Raw genomic sequence first — 21,005 nt, forward strand, 5'->3', positions numbered from 1 at the left:
AAATTTTAAATGCATCTATCCTGGTGATATTTCTTGTCTTCATGGAGGTTTCATACACAAACATCTGAAAAACAAAGCATATCAGATGAATTAGGTGTAGCCTCCCCAAGGTAATTCCCTGGGACATTTAGTCACCTTCCTACCCAGCACTTTGGGAGGCCAAGGCGGGCGGATCACGAGGTCAGGAGATTGAGACAATCCTGGCTAACACTGTGAAACCCCGTCTCTACTAAAAATATAAAAAATTAACTGGGCGTGGTGGCGGGCGCCTGTAGTCCCAGCTACCGAGAGGCTGAGGCAGGAGAATGGCGTGAACCCGGGAGGCGGAGGTTGTAGTGAGCCAAGATCGCGCCACTGCACTCCAGCCTGGGCGACACCCGAGACTCTGTCTCAAAAAAAAATATATATATATATATATATGTATATATATATTCACTTCCGTTATCACAATTCAAGACAAGTAGGCTTAAAAGCAGTCTCACTTTACAGCTTAAAGGCACAAAATCCAAGTAGCAAGCATGAAATGTGGTTTGCATATTAAATCAGTGCCTTTAACATTTTTGACCTTACCCAGTAAGAAATACTTTTGTGCGTGACCCAGTACCCACACACCCACCTAACTGAAACAAAACTTTTAAAAATGAACAGCCCTGTTCATCTATTAGGAATAGTTCCTAAAACAGTGTTATAGGAATACTGCTATCTGGAAGAAGCAATATTAAGGGTAGTGTGTACTAGGCATTTTTCAAGGAGCTTTATAACATTTATTGATAAGATTCTGCTACCACTCTTGAGATGAGTACTATTTTTATTCCATTTTAGAGATTCAGAAAATGATGCTTAGAGAGGTTAAGAACTTCTCAAGATAAGCAGAACTGTCAGTAGAACTGTTACCTTTTACTATGTTAAGATGTGCTTCAAAATTTCTATTTCCTTCTTTTAAGTATTTTTCATTTTTTTAAATATCGCTCAGTTTAAATGATTTTAACAATCCACTACTGTAATTATGACCCACAGGTTGGGAAACACTGCTCTAAATTAATCACGCCTTTTTTTTCCCTCAGATTAGAAAATGGGCTTTTGAAATTTAGAGCTTATTTCTCAGATCAGTTTAACCTTCCTAGGAAATTACTTGTTACTGATGCATAAGAAAAAATTGTTACATAAAGTTAGCTTCTATCATCTTTGTTAATTAGCATGGTTCCCTTCTTTTCATTTCTGTTCTCCTTCCTTAAAATTTTCTCTTTTTTTCATCTTTAGTCCTGTGTGGCACATATTAGGAATAGCCAAATTTATTTCTGGAGTATATTTAGATATATATCAGTTATACACTGATATTTCTTGGGTTTTGCCCATATGTCCATTGGTTTGCACTTGCCACAAGAAGTACAGATTTCAGCCAACCATCTGCTATGCTTGTGAAACCATCAAAACCCAACCTTCCCTCAAATATTGGAATCTTGTGATTTTTTTTTCAAATGTAGTAAATTTCATGTTTAAAATGCATAATAGGGCTGGGTGCGGTGGCTCACGCCTGTAACCCCCACGCTTTGGGAGGCCAAGATGGGAGAATTGCTTGAGGCCAGGAGTTCAAGACCAGCCTGGTCAACATAGACCCCATCTCCATTAAAATAATAATAATAATATAAAATGCATAACGATAAGCATCATTTGTCATGCCCACACATTTAAGCAAAAAATTATGCTGAAAATAAAATTATGATGCTTATTGAAGCACTAATAGAACTTTAATAGACTGATTCAGTTTGTTTTGATTTTTTTCTTATTAAGAACTACAAGCAGCCGTCGAAGAGATACTGCCAAGCCTTAAAAAAGATGATGTGTCCATCTATTATGTGAGCAGAACTTCTAACACAGATGGGATTGACTCTTTCCTGGACAAAGTAGATGAAGTATCAACCGAACCTATCCCAGAGTCATGGAGGTCTGAAGTCACTTTTTCCACTCCTGCCTTATACATTTATACTTCTGGAACCACAGGTAAAAATAAAGGGGGGATTCTCCAAAAAAAAAGGATCTGAAGGAGTTAAATGTTGGCACAGGTTTTCAAATCTCTTTCTTTGGCAAAACATATTGGGTAACTAATACTTCAGGAGATTTAGTTATTTGCCTGTGGGAACTGATCTTATTTCATAGCATGTGATCCCATTTGGGTTTCTCCAAGCTATGCATATTTTCCCCCAGTTGGTATAGAACAGATAAAGAGGTTAACCAAGAACTACAGAAGTAGTTATGATGATGAATGAGATTTGGCACTGAATGGGTAGTTGGAATTTTTTTTCATGCTTGTTGTATTTTGATTATATTACATCCAGAGTCCATATAGACTGTATAATTGATTATAAATGGAACACAGGAGAAGACCAGTGAACAATGAGGGGGTTCTATTTATATAAATGTTTTAACCATTATCTTCCCGTGCAACACTGATTTGGAGCTGTTTGGTGCTATGGATGTGGGGCGGCTGTAGCATAAGGCCTAAAATACTGTATTTCATCAAATCTAGGATGCCTTCAACTGCAAGCTGCACCATTATGAGCCACTAAGAAGAAACACTGACAATTAACAATGTTATGGGAACACTGCTATATGAAAGAAGCAATATTAAGGGTAGTGTGTACTAGGCATTCTTCTAGGAGCTTTACAACACTCGTTGATAAGATTCTGCCCCCACTCTTGACATGGGTACTAGTTTTACTTCCATTTTAGAGATTCAGAAAATGATGCTTAGAGAAGTTAAGAACTTCCCAAGGTAAGCATTAGAACTGTCAGGATTCACCTTGCAGGCTGATTCCACAGCTCATACAATTGACAGCTCTACCCCAGTACCTTCTTGTTTATTCATGTGATAGATATTTAGTGTCTGCCTACTACAGGCCAGGAAGACCAAAGTGTAATAATATGAAGCCCGAGGGATATATTTAAAAGAAGGACAGGAAGCCAGCCCCAGCATGCCAATTATTATTATTATTACTGGAAAATGGAATCCATGAGTCTTTTACCTCTCTTGATTAAAATTTTAATTTAATTTAAGCAGATAATACAGGTCTTCTCCTTGTTAAATAATCAATAGACCAGGCTAAAATTTCCTTGAGCCTTTTATCTCAGCTGCAGCTGACAGGAACTGTCTCCTTCACCTCGACAGGCCCTCAGCACCCACCTGAGTTCACAGTTCCTGGACCTGAGTTTAACCTGATTGTTGACTTCACATCATACAGTCACTTTTGCTAAGTATTTAAGTAAATGAGAGGAAGCCAGGAATGACATATTAAAGCTGGTGCCCAAAACATAATGTCTGTCTTTTTTTTATTATTTTTATTGCCAGGCCAACAGAAAGGTGAGATGGCACAATTAACCAATTGCTTCTGCTGCATACAGACACTCCCTTAAGATATGGGACTTTTATCATCATTTCTTAATAGAATGGTAAAATTAAATTGTAAATGTTTATTTGGGAAAGGATTGAGCCCTTGGTTAGTGAGGAGGAATTCTAGTCTTAGTACTGTGTAAACAAGTATGAAACTTTGTTATAATGCATGTTTTCACAGTCAAATAGAAAACCCCTTTTATTGGGAGGCCGAGGCAGGCAGATCACGAGGTCAGGAGATCAAGACCATCCTGGCTAATACGGTGAAACCCCATCTCTACTAAAAGTACAAAAAATTAGCCAGGTGTGGTAGCGGGCACCTGTAGTCCCAGCTACTCGGGAGGCTGAGGCAGGAGAATGTCATGAACCAGGGAGGCAGAGCTTGTAGTGAGCCGAGATTGCGCCACTGCACTCCAGCCTGGGCGACAGAGCGAGACTCTGTCTTAAAAAAAAAAAAGAAAAAGAAAAAAAAAGAAAACCCCTTTTAGGGAGAAAAAAGAGAATGAGCATCCTCTGATTTAATCTCATAAGTCAGAATTTATATTTAATTGGAAGACAATTAGATGGGTGTTTATTTTACTTTTTTCATTTTCTCTGAATCAAATATTTGCTAGGCCAAGCACAGTGGCTCACATCTACAATCTCAGAACTTTGGGAGGCCAAGGCAGGAGGATCACTTGAGCCCAGGAGTTTGAGACCAGGCTGGGCAACATAGCGAGACCACATCTTTACAAAAACATTAAAAAATTAGCTGGCATAGTGGTACACCTTGTAGTCCTAGCTACTTGGGAGACTGAGGTGGGAGGATCACTTGAGCCCAGGAGTCTGAGGCTACAGTGACGTGCCACTACACCCCATGCTGAGTGACAGAGCAAGACGCTGTCTGTAGAAAAAAAAATTGCTAAGTTACTCTTGTAAACATTAATTAAAAGAATTCGTTTAAACAGTTGGAGAATAAATGTTCCCGTTCCTCAAAGGAAGTCATTAGCACAAAATTATATAATAGTTACCAGATATTCTCATTTCTTCATTAATACAAAACCTTAATTTAGGAAAGTTCTGAAAGTACTTCAAGGCAACAAAGATGAGCATTTCTTTTTAAAAAAATTCAGAGGCCAGGCACGATGGCTCATATCTACAATCTCAGCACTTTGGGGCCAAGATGGGAGGCTCACTTGAAGCCAAGAGTTCAAGATCAGTCTGGGCAGTAAAGAAAGACCTTGTCTCTACAAAAAAATATAAATAAATAGCCAGGCATGGTGGTGCACACCTGTGGTCCCAGATACTTGGGGGGCTGAGACAGGAGGATCACTTGACCTGAGGCTGTGATGAGCCTTGAACACCACTACACTCCAGCCTGGCAACAGAGTGAAAGCCTATCTCAAAAATAATAATAATAATACATAAAACAAAAAGCTGGCCCGTTGTCAAAGAAAATGAATTTTGAATTGTGTTTACAATAATGGTAGGTTGCTAGCCATATTTGTCTGCCTTGTAACAAGTTGCTGCTATTTGGGCAATATCTGGTGAAGGTACCATCAAGTATTGAAGAATCTGAGTCAACAGAGATCTGTCTTCCTCTTCACGAAGTCTGCTTAACCACTCAGATATTAAACTCTTAGTCCCCTTCCCAGTGACTTTATGCCCTCCCCAATTGAACTGTTCTTCCATGAGAAACAATATAAGCATACACTTACAGAAGAAAATCTTACAAAAAACAGATATAAATTATGGTTAAGAAAATGCAAGCACATTTAGTCTAATGTACTAAAACTACACTGAGATACCGTTTCTCACCTTTCAGACTGACAAAGGCCCCAACATTTAAGAGCACACATTGACAAGTCTAGGAGGAAACAGGCACACTCATGTATTGCTGATAGGAGAATGAATGGGGACAGCCCTTATAACTGGCAATGTGGAAGTTATCTATCAACATTACAAAGACTTTTTTTTGAGACAGAGACTCATTCTGTTACCCAGGCTGGAGTACAGTGGCAGGATCAGGGCTCACTGTAGCCTCAACCTCATGGGCTCAAGCGATCCTCCCACCCAAGTAGCTAGGACTACAGGTGCATGCCGCCACGCCCAGCTAATTTGTTTTACTTTTTGTAGAGGAGGGGTCTCACTATGTTGCCCAGACTGGTGCTGAACTCCTGGGCTCAAGCGATCCTCCTGCCTCAGCCTCCCAAAGTGCTGGGATTACAGAACTGGCCAACTTTTATCTTTTGACACAACAATCTCACTTCAGTGAATTTATCCAAAAGATATGGTGTCATTCATAGTGTGAATTGCCATTTGGACGAGCTTCTTTACTGCAGCATCATTTGTAACAGTGAATAGTATAAATAAATTATAATACACTTATAAAAGGACTTGAAGGAGCTGAGAAAGAGAATAAATAAATGAATAAATAAGGGAAATCTCTATGTACAAACATGAACAAATCTCCAATAAACATTGTTAAGCAGCAGAGACAAAAAACATGCAAAAGAGTGTGCATATTTCTCTTTCTTTTGAGATGGAGTCTCGCTCTGTCACTCAGGCTGGAGTGCAGTGGCGCTATCTCAGCTCACTGCAACCTTTGCCTCCCAGGTTCATGCCATTCTCCTGCCTCAGCCTCCTGAGTAGCTAGGACTACAGGTGCCCACCACCACGCCCGGCTAATTTTTTGTATTTTTAGTAGAGACGGGGTTTCACAATGTTAGCCAGGATGGTCTCGATCTCCCGACCTTGTGATCCGCCCGCCTCAGCCTCCCAAAGTGCTGGGATTACAGGCGTGAGCCACCGCGCCCGGCCAAGTGTGCATATTTTTTAATGGAAAAGGCAAGAACATATAAGCAAATGTTCATATTTGCTTTGTTTGTATAAAATAACTCTAGTATATAAGAAATCTCTCTGACTCTCAGCCTTCACATCTGTGGATTAGAGAATATAATTCTGTTTATGTCATACATAAACTTGTTATGGATTTTTAAAATGTCTTGCAAAGTGGTAGCCACAGAGCAGAAATTCAGTGGACAGTCATTCCTCTGTTTCTGTTTCTCTTCAGATTATTACTGTCATAACCATCTAACTCAGGAGTTAGCAATCTATGGCTTGTGGGCCAAATACAGCCTCCCACCTGTTTTTGTAAATAAAGTGTTATTGGAACACAGCCACACTCCATTTATGTATGTGTATGGCTGCTTTTGACTACAATAGCAGAGTTCAGTTGTTGCAACAGAGATTGTATGACCCACAAAGCCTAAAACATTTACTCTCTGGTCCTTTATAGAAAAAATTTGTCAACTCCTGGTCTAACTGGTCATGGCCCTTCCCAGTGCAATTCTCAAAACACAGGATGATGAATCTTCCTAAGCCAGATCTCTCTCCTACACTGTAAATGCCCAATCTTGGTTAACTCATGCCTTCTCTTGTATATTTGCAAAGGTCTTCCAAAAGCAGCCATGATCACTCATCAGCGCATATGGTATGGAACTGGCCTCACTTTCGTAAGCGGATTGAAGGCAGATGATGTCATCTATATCACTCTGCCCTTTTACCACAGTGCTGCACTATTGATTGGCATTCATGGATGTATTGTGGCTGGTAAGCTTTTTCTACAAAGTGTTGGAGGCGAGTGCACATTTACATTTTCTCACAAGGAACAGTAATACAAAATTTGGCTACATTGCTGTCTGCTAGGAACAGTCTTCAATTTTGCATTAACAATAAGGCTATTTGAATCACATATTACAAGCAAGCATCTAAAATAATCTGTTTTTTCATGCCTGCTTATCTAATAATATAATGCTATAATTGTTCAGTATATCAAGAGACAAACTCCTTTAAAATATTTCAGGGCTGGGTGCAATGGCTCACACCTGTATTCCCAGCACTTTGGGAGGCCAAGGCAGGAGGATTGCTTGAGGCCAGGAGTTCAAGACCAGCCTGGGCAACATAGCAAACCTCATCTCTACAAAAAAAAAAAAATTAGCCAGGCATGGTAGCTCAAGTTTGTAGTCCCAGCTACCCAGGAGGCTGAAGTAGAAGAATTGCTTGAGTCCAAGAATTCAAGATTGCAGTGAGCTGTGATTGCACCACTGCACTCCAGCCTGGGTGACAGAGTGAGACCTCGACTTAAAAAAAAAAATTTATCTAGGTTATGACACTTGAGTCTTAGATTCTATGTCATGTCATTTCCATCTTTAGAAACTTGCATGTTAATCTCCACCAGCTTTAAACTTCTTCAGTTGTGTGCACTCTTCTGTAATCTCCCATTTCCATAGCTTTTCAGCTCTACTAGAAGGAGAGAAGATGGCAACTCCATCAGAATACTTGACTTGGCTTGCCATCTCTTCTCTTTCCTTCTCAGACTTTACTATTCAAATTGGAGTTGCCATCCTCTCTCCTTCCAGGAGGATTCATGTCACTTGTATACGTTACCGCAAAGTTCAATAGCCACCTCTTCCAGGAAGCTATATGTAACTTTCTGACTGAGCTAAAAAACAACTTTTTCTCTCATGTGGCATTTCATTTTAAATAATCATATATGTATATATAAAAATATATACACATATGTATATACACACACATATATGCATGTGTGTATATGCATGCATGTTATGGATGGATATTTGTGTCCCCCAAAAATGTGTATGTTGAAATCCTAACCCCCAATATGACGGTATTAGCAGGTAGGGCCTTTGGGAAGTAATTGGGTCATGAGAGTAGTGCCTTCATGAAAGGTAGTGCCCTTATCAGAAGAGACAGAAGACAGCTTCTTTCCTGACTCCGTTCTCTTCCATGTAACGACACAGGGAGATGATGACCATCCCCAAACCAGGAGAAATGCCCTCACCAGACACCCGATCTGCCAACACCTTGATCAGGACTTCCCAGCCTCCAGAACTGCGAGAGATAAATGTTGTTTAAGCCACCCATCTGTACTATTTTGTTATAGCAGCTCAAACACACACACACACACACACACACACACACAATCCAAAAATTTAAAATCCAAAATCCTCCAAAATCTGAAACTTTTTGAGCACCAGGACACCACAAGAGGAAAATACTACACATAAGTACTTAACACAAACTTTGTTTTATGCACAAAGTTATTTAAAATATTGCATGAATGGGCCAGGCACAGTGGCTTATGCCTGTAATCCCAGCACTTTGGGAGGTTGAGGCGGGTGAATCACTTGAGGTCAGGAGTTTGAGACCAGTCTGGTCAACATGGCAAAACCCCATCTCTTCTTTAAAAATACAAAAATTAGCCAGGCATGATGGTGTCCACCTGTAATCCCAGCTACTTAGAGGCTGAAGCATGAGAACCCACAAGGCGGAGGTTGCAGTGAGCCAAGATTTCACCACTGCACTCCAGCCTGGGCAATAGAATGAGACCCGGGCCAGGTACGGTGGCTCACACCTGTAATCTCAGCACTTTGGGAGGCCAAGGGGGACAGATCATGAGGTCAGGAGATTGAGACCATCCTGGCTAACACAGTGAAACCCCTTCTCTACTAAAAATACAAAAAATTTGCCAGGCATGGTGGCACGCGCCTGTAATCCCAGCTACTCAGGAGGCTGAGGCAGGAGAATCACTTGAACCTGGGGGGCGGGTGTTGCAGTGAGTCGAGATGGCACCACTGCACTCCAGCCTGGGTGACAGAGCAAGACTCTGTCTCAAAAAAAAGAAAAAAAAAAATAGAGCAAGACTCTGTCTCAAATATATGTATATATAAAATACGTGTGTGTGTGTGTGCATATAATATATATGTATGTGTGTATATATATAATATGTATGTGTGTGTATATATATACACTTGAGACAGAGTCTCACTCTATTTATATATATATTTAGTATATATATAATATAATATATATATATTACATGAAATCTCTCTCCCTCTCCCCTCCCTCCCTCTTAGGACCTCATTTGAATCTCTTACTGCAAGCTAACTTTTATTAAAATGATCTTTGTATGAGTCTTCTCCTCCATAGATTGGAAGCCCCTATCGAACAAAACCATGTCTTACTAATTTTTTGCATTTGAATATAAGGTACTCAATACTTGTTTGCAAATATAATTTATTTTTAAATTTCTACCTTTCAAAGTTGACAAATTAAACATAATTGGGAGAATTTTTTCCACCATTTCTTTCTTGACACTTTCTATGCTTTCTCTGTAGGTGCTACTCTTGCCTTGCGGACTAAATTTTCAGCCAGCCAGTTTTGGGATGACTGCAGAAAATACAACGTCACTGTCATTCAGTATATCGGTGAACTGCTTCGGTATTTATGCAACTCACCACAGGTAACACTCCCTCCATTTTACTATCATTTTGAAATGGGTAAGATGGAAATTCAAGTCACTTTGGGTTGTGCTAGGCTTCAACTGATTTGCTTATATCAGTTTTGAGTTTAGGATACAATTATCATGATAAAGTACTTGGCACTATACCTACCATATAGAGGGGACCTAGTAGGTGGGAGTTAATATTATTACTATGATGATTATTATTTACTGCCTTTTTACTTGTTTTCACATCTTACCCCCCACCTAGCATATCCTGCATTTCCCCCTTGCTTACTAAAAGCCACTGTCAAAGCCCAGTTCAAATGATACCTCATACATTAAACCTATTTGGGTCACTCCAACAAAAGTCATTACTCTTCTCCCCTACGTCATTTTATTTCTACCCTCCGTGGCCCTCGTCATGTTGCAGGAGTTTGTGTTCATGTCTCCCGTCCTTCCTTGGCTGTAATATCTTTGATGGCTGGAACCACATCTTGTCTGCTTGTTTTCTGTTATACCAAAGGCATACAGGAAACTTTTACTTAATGTTGTTTAATAAATAAATCCCTGTGTGACTCTGAAACCAGCCAGCCAAGTCTGTCACCAAGCTGGGAACAGATGCCCCAGGGCATCTCCAACGGCCTTGGATCTGCCCTGTTTGCAGATGTTCAGCTCTCGATGGGGTTGTTCTCAAGAGCTCCTCCTGCCCAGTCCCTCAACTCTCATCAGAGATCTGGTATCAGATAGGATTTATCAATGGTGGCACTGCTGACATTTTGGGCTTTTAATTCTTTGCCGCGCAGACTTATTCTGTGCATTGTAGAGTGTTTAGCACCCTTTGGACTTTGCCCACGAGATGCCAGTAGTAACCTCCCCACCTCCCCAGGTCGTGATCATCAAAATGTCTCCAGAAACTGCCAAATGTCCCTTGGCAGGCAAATGCTACCCTAGTTGAGAACCACTGTACTAGACAATGCAGTAAACTCACCAGATTCTAATCCCTCTCACCAGATTCTAGTTCCTTTATTCAGTCAGTTTAAACTCAGAGGGTCACTAAGTTGATAAATTGCTATTGATAAGCACCTGTTGTACTCACCTTACATACCAGCTGCTGTGTGACGCAGAAAGAAGTGTCGGATGCTCTTCCCCCAGGTCTCTCTCACCTCACTTTACTCAGTCTCTGCCCAGATGTTACCTCATTAGAAGAGAGGCCTCTCTTGCTAATAATCAAACATATCATCTGCCCCTCACTGTCCAGCTTGTCACTGCATTTCATGGCACCTGTCACTCCTGACATAGTAAAGGTTTATGTGATTATCGTCTGCCCCCCTCGCCCCAATTAAATGAAAGCCGCATATGAGCAGGGGCTCTGTCCACTACCAGATCCACAGCACCAAGATCTGTAAATGACACATCATAGGCATCAACAGATTTTGTGGACTGAACCTCTAAATCCTTGCCCTTGAAAAATGTGTAGTTGAGTTGAGGGAGCTAAAATGTTTCCCCAGAATGTTTGGGCTTACCACATAGTATTCTGATTTTTTGGCATATTCAATAGATTCTTGAGAATCATCATTAACAGTGAGTTGGGTTAGGGCATTTTCCACAGCAGTTCTGTTCATGTCATTATTGAATTTTTTTCACATTAATATTCCACGTGGCCCCCAAGATAGCATGTCTCTCTATTAAAATCCAGAAATCCATATGGGGCCCTTCTGCTGGGCTTTTCTTCTCTACCTTAAAGGCACCCCTTTGTCAGTTAGAAAATCTCCTGGGGAGTGTGTGTTGTTTCTATATGTTCTAATGGGAGCTTCCTTTGGACTGGATGAAAATAAACATGTTTGTGTATAGCTGTCTTCAGGCTCACACATATCCACATATACACATGCACACATACACACACACGTGCATGCACTCTCCCAGTTTTTCTCTTACTGTTGTCTCAAATACTGGAAAACAAAGACAATTTCATTGGGGTTTTATAACTTCAAAATATGCTATGATTTAATGCATAATCTTGAATGACCCCTGGACTTCCTATTTGCCAGTGCTTCTCCACCCCTGAGTTCTGTTTGTCTGGAAAATACTTATAAAAAGTATAATAAAAGATCAAAGTTATCTCAAAAAAAAACCTTCAGTTAAAGATTTTTTTAAATTATAGGTCATCAGTCCAGGCGCAGTGGCTCACGCCTCTAATCCCAACACATTGGGAGGTAGAGGCAGGCAGATCATTCAAGGTCAGGAGTTCAAGACCAGCCTGGCCAACATGGAGAAACCCAGTCTCTACTAAAAATACAAAAATTAGCGGGGCTTGTTGGCACGTGCCTGTAATCCCAACTACTCGGGAGGCTGAAGCAGGAGAGTCGCTTGAAGCAGGAGGCAGATGTTTCTGTGAGCCAAGATTGCACCAGTGCACTCAAGCCTGGGCAACAAAACAAGACCCTATCTCAAAAAAAAAAAAAAAAAGAAAAAAGGAAAGAGAGAAAGAAAGAAAGAAGGAAAGAAAACAATCATATGTCATTAGACAAGCAAGAGATCTATGCAAAATTTTTTTTAAAAATTTAATCATAGGTCATCATAGGAAGTAGGAAGTACAGATTGTATGGGGTGTAGGGAAAGATTATATCAAAAAGACTTTGCAAAAAAAAAAAAGAACTGGATAAAAACTAGAATGAATGGGGGAAGGGCCTGGATCAATGTAATCAGGAACTTCTTCACCCTTAGAGCTGCCTAGAATACGCTGTTGCTGGAGGGACTAACCCCACCAATGACCCCCAAGCACTGGATGCCAGGGAGGCAACCTCTGCCTTAGCAGAGCAGCTAAACCAAGTGACACCCATCCACAGACGTACATGGCCCAGCTCATCAGGAGAATCTGGGGCCAGTGTTGGGAGGTGGAAGCCACTGTGCTTCTCTGCCCTCTTCTTAACCATATTCAGTAGCTTCTCTAGTAGAGCAGGGGGCTATGGAGAATGCTTCCAGCCACGCTCAGATCAGTGGTTCAGATTTGGCTCCAGGTACTTAAAGTAGTGCTGAGAGCAAGTACTCTGGAGTTAGTCGACCTGAATCCTGACTCTACCATTGGAGCAGGATAGTTAACCTCTCTAAATCTCAGCTTCCCATCAGCCAACAGGGAGATAATAGTACCTACCTCACATGGGGTCTATGAAGACAACCTGAGATGATATACGTAAACCACGTAGTAGCTGGAAATTAGTAAATGTTCAACACATGTTGCCATTATTATCATTATCATTTTCCATGCCTAACAGTGTGTAGCTCATAATAGGTACCCCATACATATTTGTTGAATGAATCAGTGAAAATTCTGCCCACTTACACAAAGGAAGAAATAAGGGAAAACATTCTACTTAGTTAATCACTCTCATCTGAGGTTGAATAGGGGATGGGATAGCAAAGCTATTGACTTAAGTGATTTTTAAAATATTATAGTGAATATTTTCTATTTTGCCATCTTCCCACATCGTATTTGGGCCTTTGCTTTCAGAGCACCTGTTTGTAATGAAAGGCCATCCTGATTCATTTCTTGCAGTGTATGGTTGTCAGCTCCCATTCGGTTTGTGTAGTTGCCTAAAAACAATGTCATCTAGGGAAAGTTATTTATTGGAGTATGATATTGCTAAAGCTCAGTGTTTCTTTCCTCCAATTACAGACTGAAGCTACAGTCTGTACTGGACAAGGCTCCAGTACGGGGTTCTCAATGAGGCTTTATGACACCTGCTGGAGTGTGGGAGGAGGAAGACAGAAAGGGAACCAAAAAAGAGTTCCAGGGGCCACATATAGAACCATGATATTTGGAAGGAGAAATAATATTGACCAGAACCCTGAAAAAGCTGAATAGACTCAACTTACCTCTAGTGTTGACTGTGTCCCCCCAGAATTAGATAACTTCTGTGGTCCCTTCTAGCCTAAAATTTCTGTCTGCATCAGCTTCATTCTGTTCAAAAAAGAGAATGGATGGATATGTTGCAGCACAGAGTGGAGAGTGGCCAATATGACTGGGGCCCAAGACAGAGGGAGGCCAAAAGAAAGAGGGAAGGGGAGCAGAATCAGGAAGGTTCGCCAGGGAAGGTGGGCTTTGAAGAGTATGGAGAAGTTCTGCAGCCAGGCAAGAAAAGAAAGGCTTCTGGCTAGCAGGAAAATCACATGAGCAGTGAGATGAAGGACCCAGCACACTGGGAACTGCAAGCAGTCTGGCAGGAGGTGAAGCTGAGGGGCTGGGTCAGGTGGCAAGGGCTTTACTCCGCTGAGACTCAAATGTTGAACATGACTAGCCATGACTAAAGGGCCTTACATGAGAGAGCACTGTGGGAGATGGCATTTTTAGACAGTCCTTTTGGCTACGATGTGCGAATACACAGAAGGATGAAGGGCCTCTTCTGTGAAGCAAACAGGTGGAGCCTTGTCCAGGCAGGAGTGTAACATTAATTATTAAGAACAGGGACTCTGGAGTTTTTCTAAGGTGATAAAGACCTTCTTCCCTTTCACCTCTTGGAAGTCACCCCAAAACAAGGCGATGAGAAAAACACACACAAGCACCATCATCTCAGAAACTAAGAGACATTGCAACCATGAACTACATAGTACAGGAAGCTAAAAGATAACAGTGACTGACATAGTAGGCTGAGAAGGGTGAAACTTAAGAGGCAAGTCCCAACAAGAAGGAAGCCAGTTGCCTTCCTGAAGGCTGAGAAATTGCAGGCTTTGAATACAGCTGAAGGTGGGACAAAGTGTCAGGCTTAAAACAGGGGAGTTATTTGAAAATCTGTGTAAGAAGTAAAATACGGAGGACAGGGGATCATGGCGAACGGGAGGCAGGACTAGATTGTGGCTCCAGACAGAGCAGCATGAGAGGCTCACATTGTGAATTTTAGCTCCAGATTGACTGCAAGAACTAACCAGCAACCCCAAGAGGACCCACAGACCCTCTGAAAGAAGTGGACTGCTCTTAGAGGACCCGGGAGACACCCCAAATACTGTGATTGCCCCAACTGCAGAAGTGGGAAAGGGAGACCCTCATCTCCCGAACACACACTGGAGAAGCTGAAGGTCTGTTTGCAGAAGTTCCCGACTTTACCTGGAGCTGAGTCAAGTTAGAGAGCCAAACCGAGCAAAATACAAAGGTAGAGGAAGCTGCAGAAAGGCCCTGGGAGCTCGCTGGTTCCCCTAGCAGGCCATTCCCACCTGGTACCACAGGGATCCATCAGGAGGGTGGCCAGAGGAGCAGGGGGTAAAACTCCACAGGGAGAAGGAATTCTCTAGCTAAAATTTGTGACAATTTGAACAGGGCAAGAAGACTCCTGGCCAGAACTCCAGGGAGGGTGTGAATCTGGCTTGCAGACTCCACAGGCGGAGAAGAACTGAAGCCCTTTCTTTAACAGCTGGGAGGCAGAAAGCCTTGGGCAAGTTTTCAAGCCTGACTCGTCCTCCACCTGGAAACAGACTCGGGGCCGTTGAGGGGGCACGGTGGGAGTGAGACCAGCCCTTCAGGTTGCCTGGAAGCTGGGTGAGGCCTGTGACTGCCAACTTTCCCCCACTTCCATGACAACCTGCATGACTCAGCAGAGACAGCCATAATCCTCTTAGGTACACAACTCCAGTGACCTGGGAATCTCGCCCCCATCCCCCACAGCAGCCACAGCAAGACCCGCCCAAGGAGAGTCTGAGCTCAGACCGGCCTAGCCCTGGCCCCACCTGATGGTCCTTCCCTATCCACCTTGGTATCAGAGGACAAAGAACATATAATCTTAGGAATTCTAGGGCCCTGCCCACTGCTGGTGCCTGTCCACACTATTACAGCTGGTGCTTTCTGGAACGTACCACCTCCTGGCAGGAGGCCAACAGCACAAAACAGGGCATTAAACCACCAGAGTTAAGGACCCCATGGAGTCATTGCATCCTCTGCCACTTGCACTGGAACAGGTGCTGGTATCCATGGCTGAGAGACCCATAAATGGTTCACATCACAGCACTCTGTTCAGACAACCCCCAGTACCAGCCCGGAGCCAGGTAGACTTGCTGGGTGCTGGGTGGCTAGACTCAGGAGAGACAACAATCACTGCAGTTCAGCTCACAGGAGCCACATCCATAGGAAAAGGGGGAGAGTACTACATCAAAGGAACACCCCATGGGACAAAATTCTGAACAACACCCTTCGGCCCTAGACCTTCCATCTGAAAGAGCCTACCCAAATGAGAAGGAATCAGAAAACCAACCCTGGTAATATGACAAGCCAAGGCTCATCAACATCCCCAAAAGATCATACTAGTTCACCAGCAATGAATCCAAACCAAAAAGAAATCCCTGATTTGCCTGAAAAATAATTCAGGAGGTTAGTTATTAAGCTAATCAGGGAGGAACCAGAGAAATATGAAGCCCAATGCAAGGAAATCCAAAAAATGTTACAAGAGTGAAAGGAGAAGTATTCAAGGAAATAGATAGCTTAAAGAAAAAAACAGGGCCGGGCGTGGTGGCTCATGCCTGTAATCCCAGCACTTTGGGAGGCCTAGGTGGGCAGATCACGAGGTCAGGAGATCAAGACCATCCTGGCTAACACAGTGAAACCCCTTCTCCACTAAAAATACAAAAAAATTAGCTGGAGTGGTGGCAGGCGCCTGTAGTCCCAGCTACTCAGGAGGCTGAGGCAGGAGAATGGCGTGAACCCGGGAGGCAGAGCTTGCAGTGAGTCAAGATCGCACTACTGCACTCCAGCCTGAGAGACAGAGCGAGACTCTGTCTCAAAAAAAAAAAAAAAAAAAAAAAAGTAAAAGAAAAAAACAAGCAAAAATTCAGGAAACTTTGGACACACTTTTAGAAATGCTAAATGCTCTGGAAAGTCTCGGCAATGAAAATGAACAAGTAGAAGAAAGAAATTCAGAGCTCGAAGTCAAGGTCTTTGAATTAACCCAATAAATAAAGACAAAGAAAAAATAATAAGGAAATATGAACAAAGCCTCCAAGAAGTCTAGGATTAAAAGACCAAACCTAAGAATACCTGATGTTCCTCAGGAAGAAGACAATTCTAAACACTTGAAAAACATATTTGGGTGAATAATTGAGGAAAACTTTCCAGCCTTGCTAGACCTAGACATGCAAATACATGAAGTACAAAGAACACCTGGTAAATTCATCACAAAAAGATCTTTGCCTAGGTACATTGTCATCAGGTTATCCAAAGTTAAGACCAAGGAAAGAATCATAAGAGCTGTGAGACAGAAGCACCAGGTAACCTATAAAGGAAAACCTATTAGATTAACAGAAGATTTCTCAGCAGAAACCCTACAAGCTAGAAGGGATTGGGGCCCTATCTTCAACCACTTCAAACAAAACAAGTGTGAGCCAAGAATTTTGTATCCAGCAAAACTAAGCATCATATATGAAGGAAAGATATAGTCGTTTTCAGACAAACAAATGCTGAGAGAATTCGCCATTACCATGTTACCACTACAAGACCTGCTAAAAAGAAGCTCTAAATCTTGAAACAAATCCTGGAAACACATCATAACACAATCTCTTTATAGCATAAATCACACAAGACCTATAAAACAAGAATACAAGTTAAAAAGCAAACAACAAAAAAACAAAAGCTCACAGGCAACAAAGAGCATGATGAAAGCAACAGTACCTCACATTTCAATACTAACATTGAATGTAAATGGCCTAAATGCTCCACTTAAAAGATACAGAACTGCAGAATGGATAAGAACTCACCAACCAACTGCTGCCTTCAGGAGACTCACCTAGCACATAAGGACTCACATAAACTTAAAGTAAACAGGTAGAAAAAGGCATTTCATGTGAAAGGACATGAAAAGTGAGCAGAGGTAGCTATTCTTATATCAGACAAAACAAACTTTAAAGCAACAGTGGTTAAAAGAGACAAAGAGGGACAGTATAGAATTGTAAAAGGCCTTGTCCAGCAGGAAAATATCACAATCCTAAATATATATGCACCTAACACTGGAGTTCCCAAATTTATAAAGCAATTGCTACTAGACCTAAGAAATAAGATAGACAGCAACACAATAATAGTGGGGGACTTCAATACTCCACTGACAGCACTAGACAGGTCATCAAGACAGAAAGTCAACAGAGAAACAATGGATTTAAACTATACCTTGCAACAAATGAACTTAACAGATATATACAGAACATTTCATCCAACAGCAGCAGAATACACATTCTATTCAACAGTGCGTAACTTTCTAACTTTCACCAAGATAGACCACATGGTAGCCCATAAAATGAACTTCAATAAATTTAAGAAAATTGAAATTATATCCAGCACTCTCTCAGACCACAGTGGAATAAAACTGGAAATTAACTCAAAAGGAACCTTCAAAACCATGCAAATAGAGGGAAATTAAATAACCTGCTCCTGAATGAGATTGGGTCAAAAACAAAATCAAGACAGAAATGAAAAAATTCTTCAAACTGAACGACAATAATGACACAACCTATCAAAACCTCTGGGATACAACAAAAGCGGTGCTAAGAGGAATGTTCATAGCCCTAAACGCCTGTAACAAAAACACTGAAAGAACACAAACAGACAATCTAAGGTCACACCTCAAGAAACTAGAGAAACAAGAACAAACCAAACCCAAACCCAGCAGAAGAAAGGAAATAACCAAGATCAGATCAGAACTAAATGAAATTGAAACAAACCAAAAAAAAAAGATAAATGAAACAAACAGCTGGCTCTTTGAAAAGATAAAATTGATAGACCATTAGTAAGATTGACCAAGAAAAGAAGAGAAAAAATCCAAATAACCTCACTAAGAAACAAAACAGGAGATATTACAACTAACACCACTGAAATACAAAAGATCATTCAAGGCTACTATGAACACCCTTACACACATAAACTAGAAAACCTAGAAGAGATGGATACATTCCTGGAAAAAATACAACCCTCCTGGCTTAAATCAGGAAGAATTAGATACCCTGGAACAGACCAGTAACAAGCAGCGAGATTGAAATGGTAATTTAAAAATAACCGACAAAAAAAAAGTCCAGGACCAGATGGATTCACAGCAGTATTCTACCAGACGTTCAAAGAAGAATTGGTACCAATTCTTTTGACACTATTCCACAAGATAGAGAAAGAAGGAACCCTCCCTAATTCATTCCATAGAGCCAGAATCACCCTAATACCAAAACCAGAAAGGACATAACCAAAAAAGAAAACTGCAGACCAATATCCTTGATGAACACAGATGCTAAAATCCTTAACAAAATACTAGCTAGCCAAATCCAACAACATATCAAAAAGATAATCCACCATGATCAAATGGGTTTCATGCCAGAGATGCAGGGATGGTTTCACATATGCAAGTCAATAAATGTGATACACCACATAAACAAAATGTAAAACAAAAATCACATGATAATCTCAATAGATGAAGAAAAAGCATTCAACAAAATCCAGCATCTCTTTATGATTAAAACTCTCAGCAAAATCGGCATACAAGGGACATACCTTAAAGTAATAAAACCCATCTATGATAAACCCACTGCCAACATAATACTGAATGGGGAAAAGTTGAAAGCATTCCCCTTGAGAACTGGAACAAGACAAGGATGCCCACTCTCACCACTCTTCTTTAACATAGTACTGGAAGTCCTAGCCAGACCAATCAGACAAGAGAAAGAAATATAGGGCATCCAAATCGGTAAAGAGGAAGTCAAACTGTCACTGCTTGCTGACGATATGATAATTTACCTTGAAAACTCTTAAGGACTCCTCTAGAAATCTCCTAGGACTGATAAAAGAATTCAGCATAGTTTCCAGATACAAGATTAATGTACACAAATCAGTAGCTCTTCTATACACCAACAGCGACCAAGCAGATAATCAAATCAAGAACTCAACCCCTTTTACAATAGCTGCAAAAAAAATAAAATACCTAAGAATATATCTAACCAAGGAGTCAAAAGGCCTGTACATTAAACTACAAAACACTGCTGAAAGTAATCATAAACTAAACAAACAAATGGAAACATATCCTATGCTCATGGCAGGGTAGAATCAATATTGTGAAAATGACCATACTGCCAAAAGCAATCTACAAATACAATGCAATCCCATCAAAATACCACCATCATCCTTCACAGAATTAGAAAAAAAAATTATAAAATTCATATGGAACCAAAAAAAGAGCCCGCATAGCCAAAGCAAGACTAAGCAAAAAGAACAAATCTGGAGGCATCACATTACCCCACTTCAAACTATACTATAAGGCCATAGTCACCAAAACATCATGGTACTGGTATAAAAACAGGCATGTAGACCATTGCCACAGAATAGAGAACCCAGAAATAAAGCTAAATACTTATAGTCAACTGATCTTCGACAAAGTAAACAAAATCATAAAGGGAGCAAAGGACACCCTATTCAACAAATGGTGCTGAGATAATTGCCAAGCCATGTGTAGAAGAATAAAACTGGATTCTCATCTCTCACCTTATACAAAAATCAACTCAAGATGGATTAAGAACTTAAACCTGACGCCTGAAACTATAAAAATTCTAGAACATAACATTGGAAAAAACCCTTCTAGACATTGACTTATGCAAGGATTTCATGACCAAGAACTGAAAGCAAATACAATCAAAACAAAGATAAATAGCTAGGACCTAATTAAACTAAAGAACGTTTGCACAGCAAAAGAAAGAGTCAGCAGAGTAAACAGCCCACGGCGTGGGAGAAAATCTTCACTATCTATACATCTGACAAAGGAATAATATCCAGAATCTACAACGAACTCAAATCAGTAAGAAAAAAACAAACAATCCCATCAAAAAGTGGGCTAAGGACATGAATAGACAATTCTCAAGATATACAAATGGCCAATAAACATATGAAAAAATGCTCAACATCACTAATGATCAGGGAAATGCAAATCAAAACTACAATGCAATACCACGTTACTCCTTCAAGAATGGCCATAATCAAAAAAATCAAAAACAGTAGATGTTGGCATGGATGCAGTGAACAGGGAACACTTCTACACTACTGGTGGAAATGTAAACTAGTACAGCCACTATGGAAAACAGCGTGGAGATTCCTTAAATAACTAAAAGTAGAACTACCATTGATCCAGCAATCCCACTTACTGGGTATCTACCCAGAGGAAAAGAAGTCATTATTCAAAAAAGATACTTGTACACGCATTTTTGTAGCAGCACAATTCACAATTGCAAAATCATGGAACCAACCCAAATGCCCATCAATCAACAAGTGGATAAAGAAACTGTGGTGTGCATATATATATATATATATATATATTTTTTTTTTTTTTTCCGTAA

At 40.8% G+C, this 21,005-nt stretch overlaps 1 protein-coding gene across 2 annotated transcripts in view; it reads left to right on the forward strand.

Moving 5' to 3' along the window:
• Nucleotides 1–21,005, forward strand: part of SLC27A2 (solute carrier family 27 member 2) — a 53,940-nt gene that overhangs the window by 13,478 nt on the left and 19,457 nt on the right. The window contains exons 2-4 of one of the 2 annotated variants that reach the window (XM_002825436.5): nt 1,792–2,001; nt 6,821–6,979; nt 9,568–9,692. In XM_002825436.5, the coding sequence (XP_002825482.3) occupies nt 1,792–2,001; nt 6,821–6,979; nt 9,568–9,692 (494 nt within the window). The remainder of the gene's footprint in view (nt 1–1,791; nt 2,002–6,820; nt 6,980–9,567; nt 9,693–21,005) is intronic. The other variant, XM_054531456.1, reaches the window with a different exon arrangement.

Source organism: Pongo abelii, chromosome 16, assembly GCF_028885655.2.
Source record: "Pongo abelii isolate AG06213 chromosome 16, NHGRI_mPonAbe1-v2.0_pri, whole genome shotgun sequence".
Lineage (NCBI taxonomy): Eukaryota > Metazoa > Chordata > Mammalia > Primates > Hominidae > Pongo > Pongo abelii.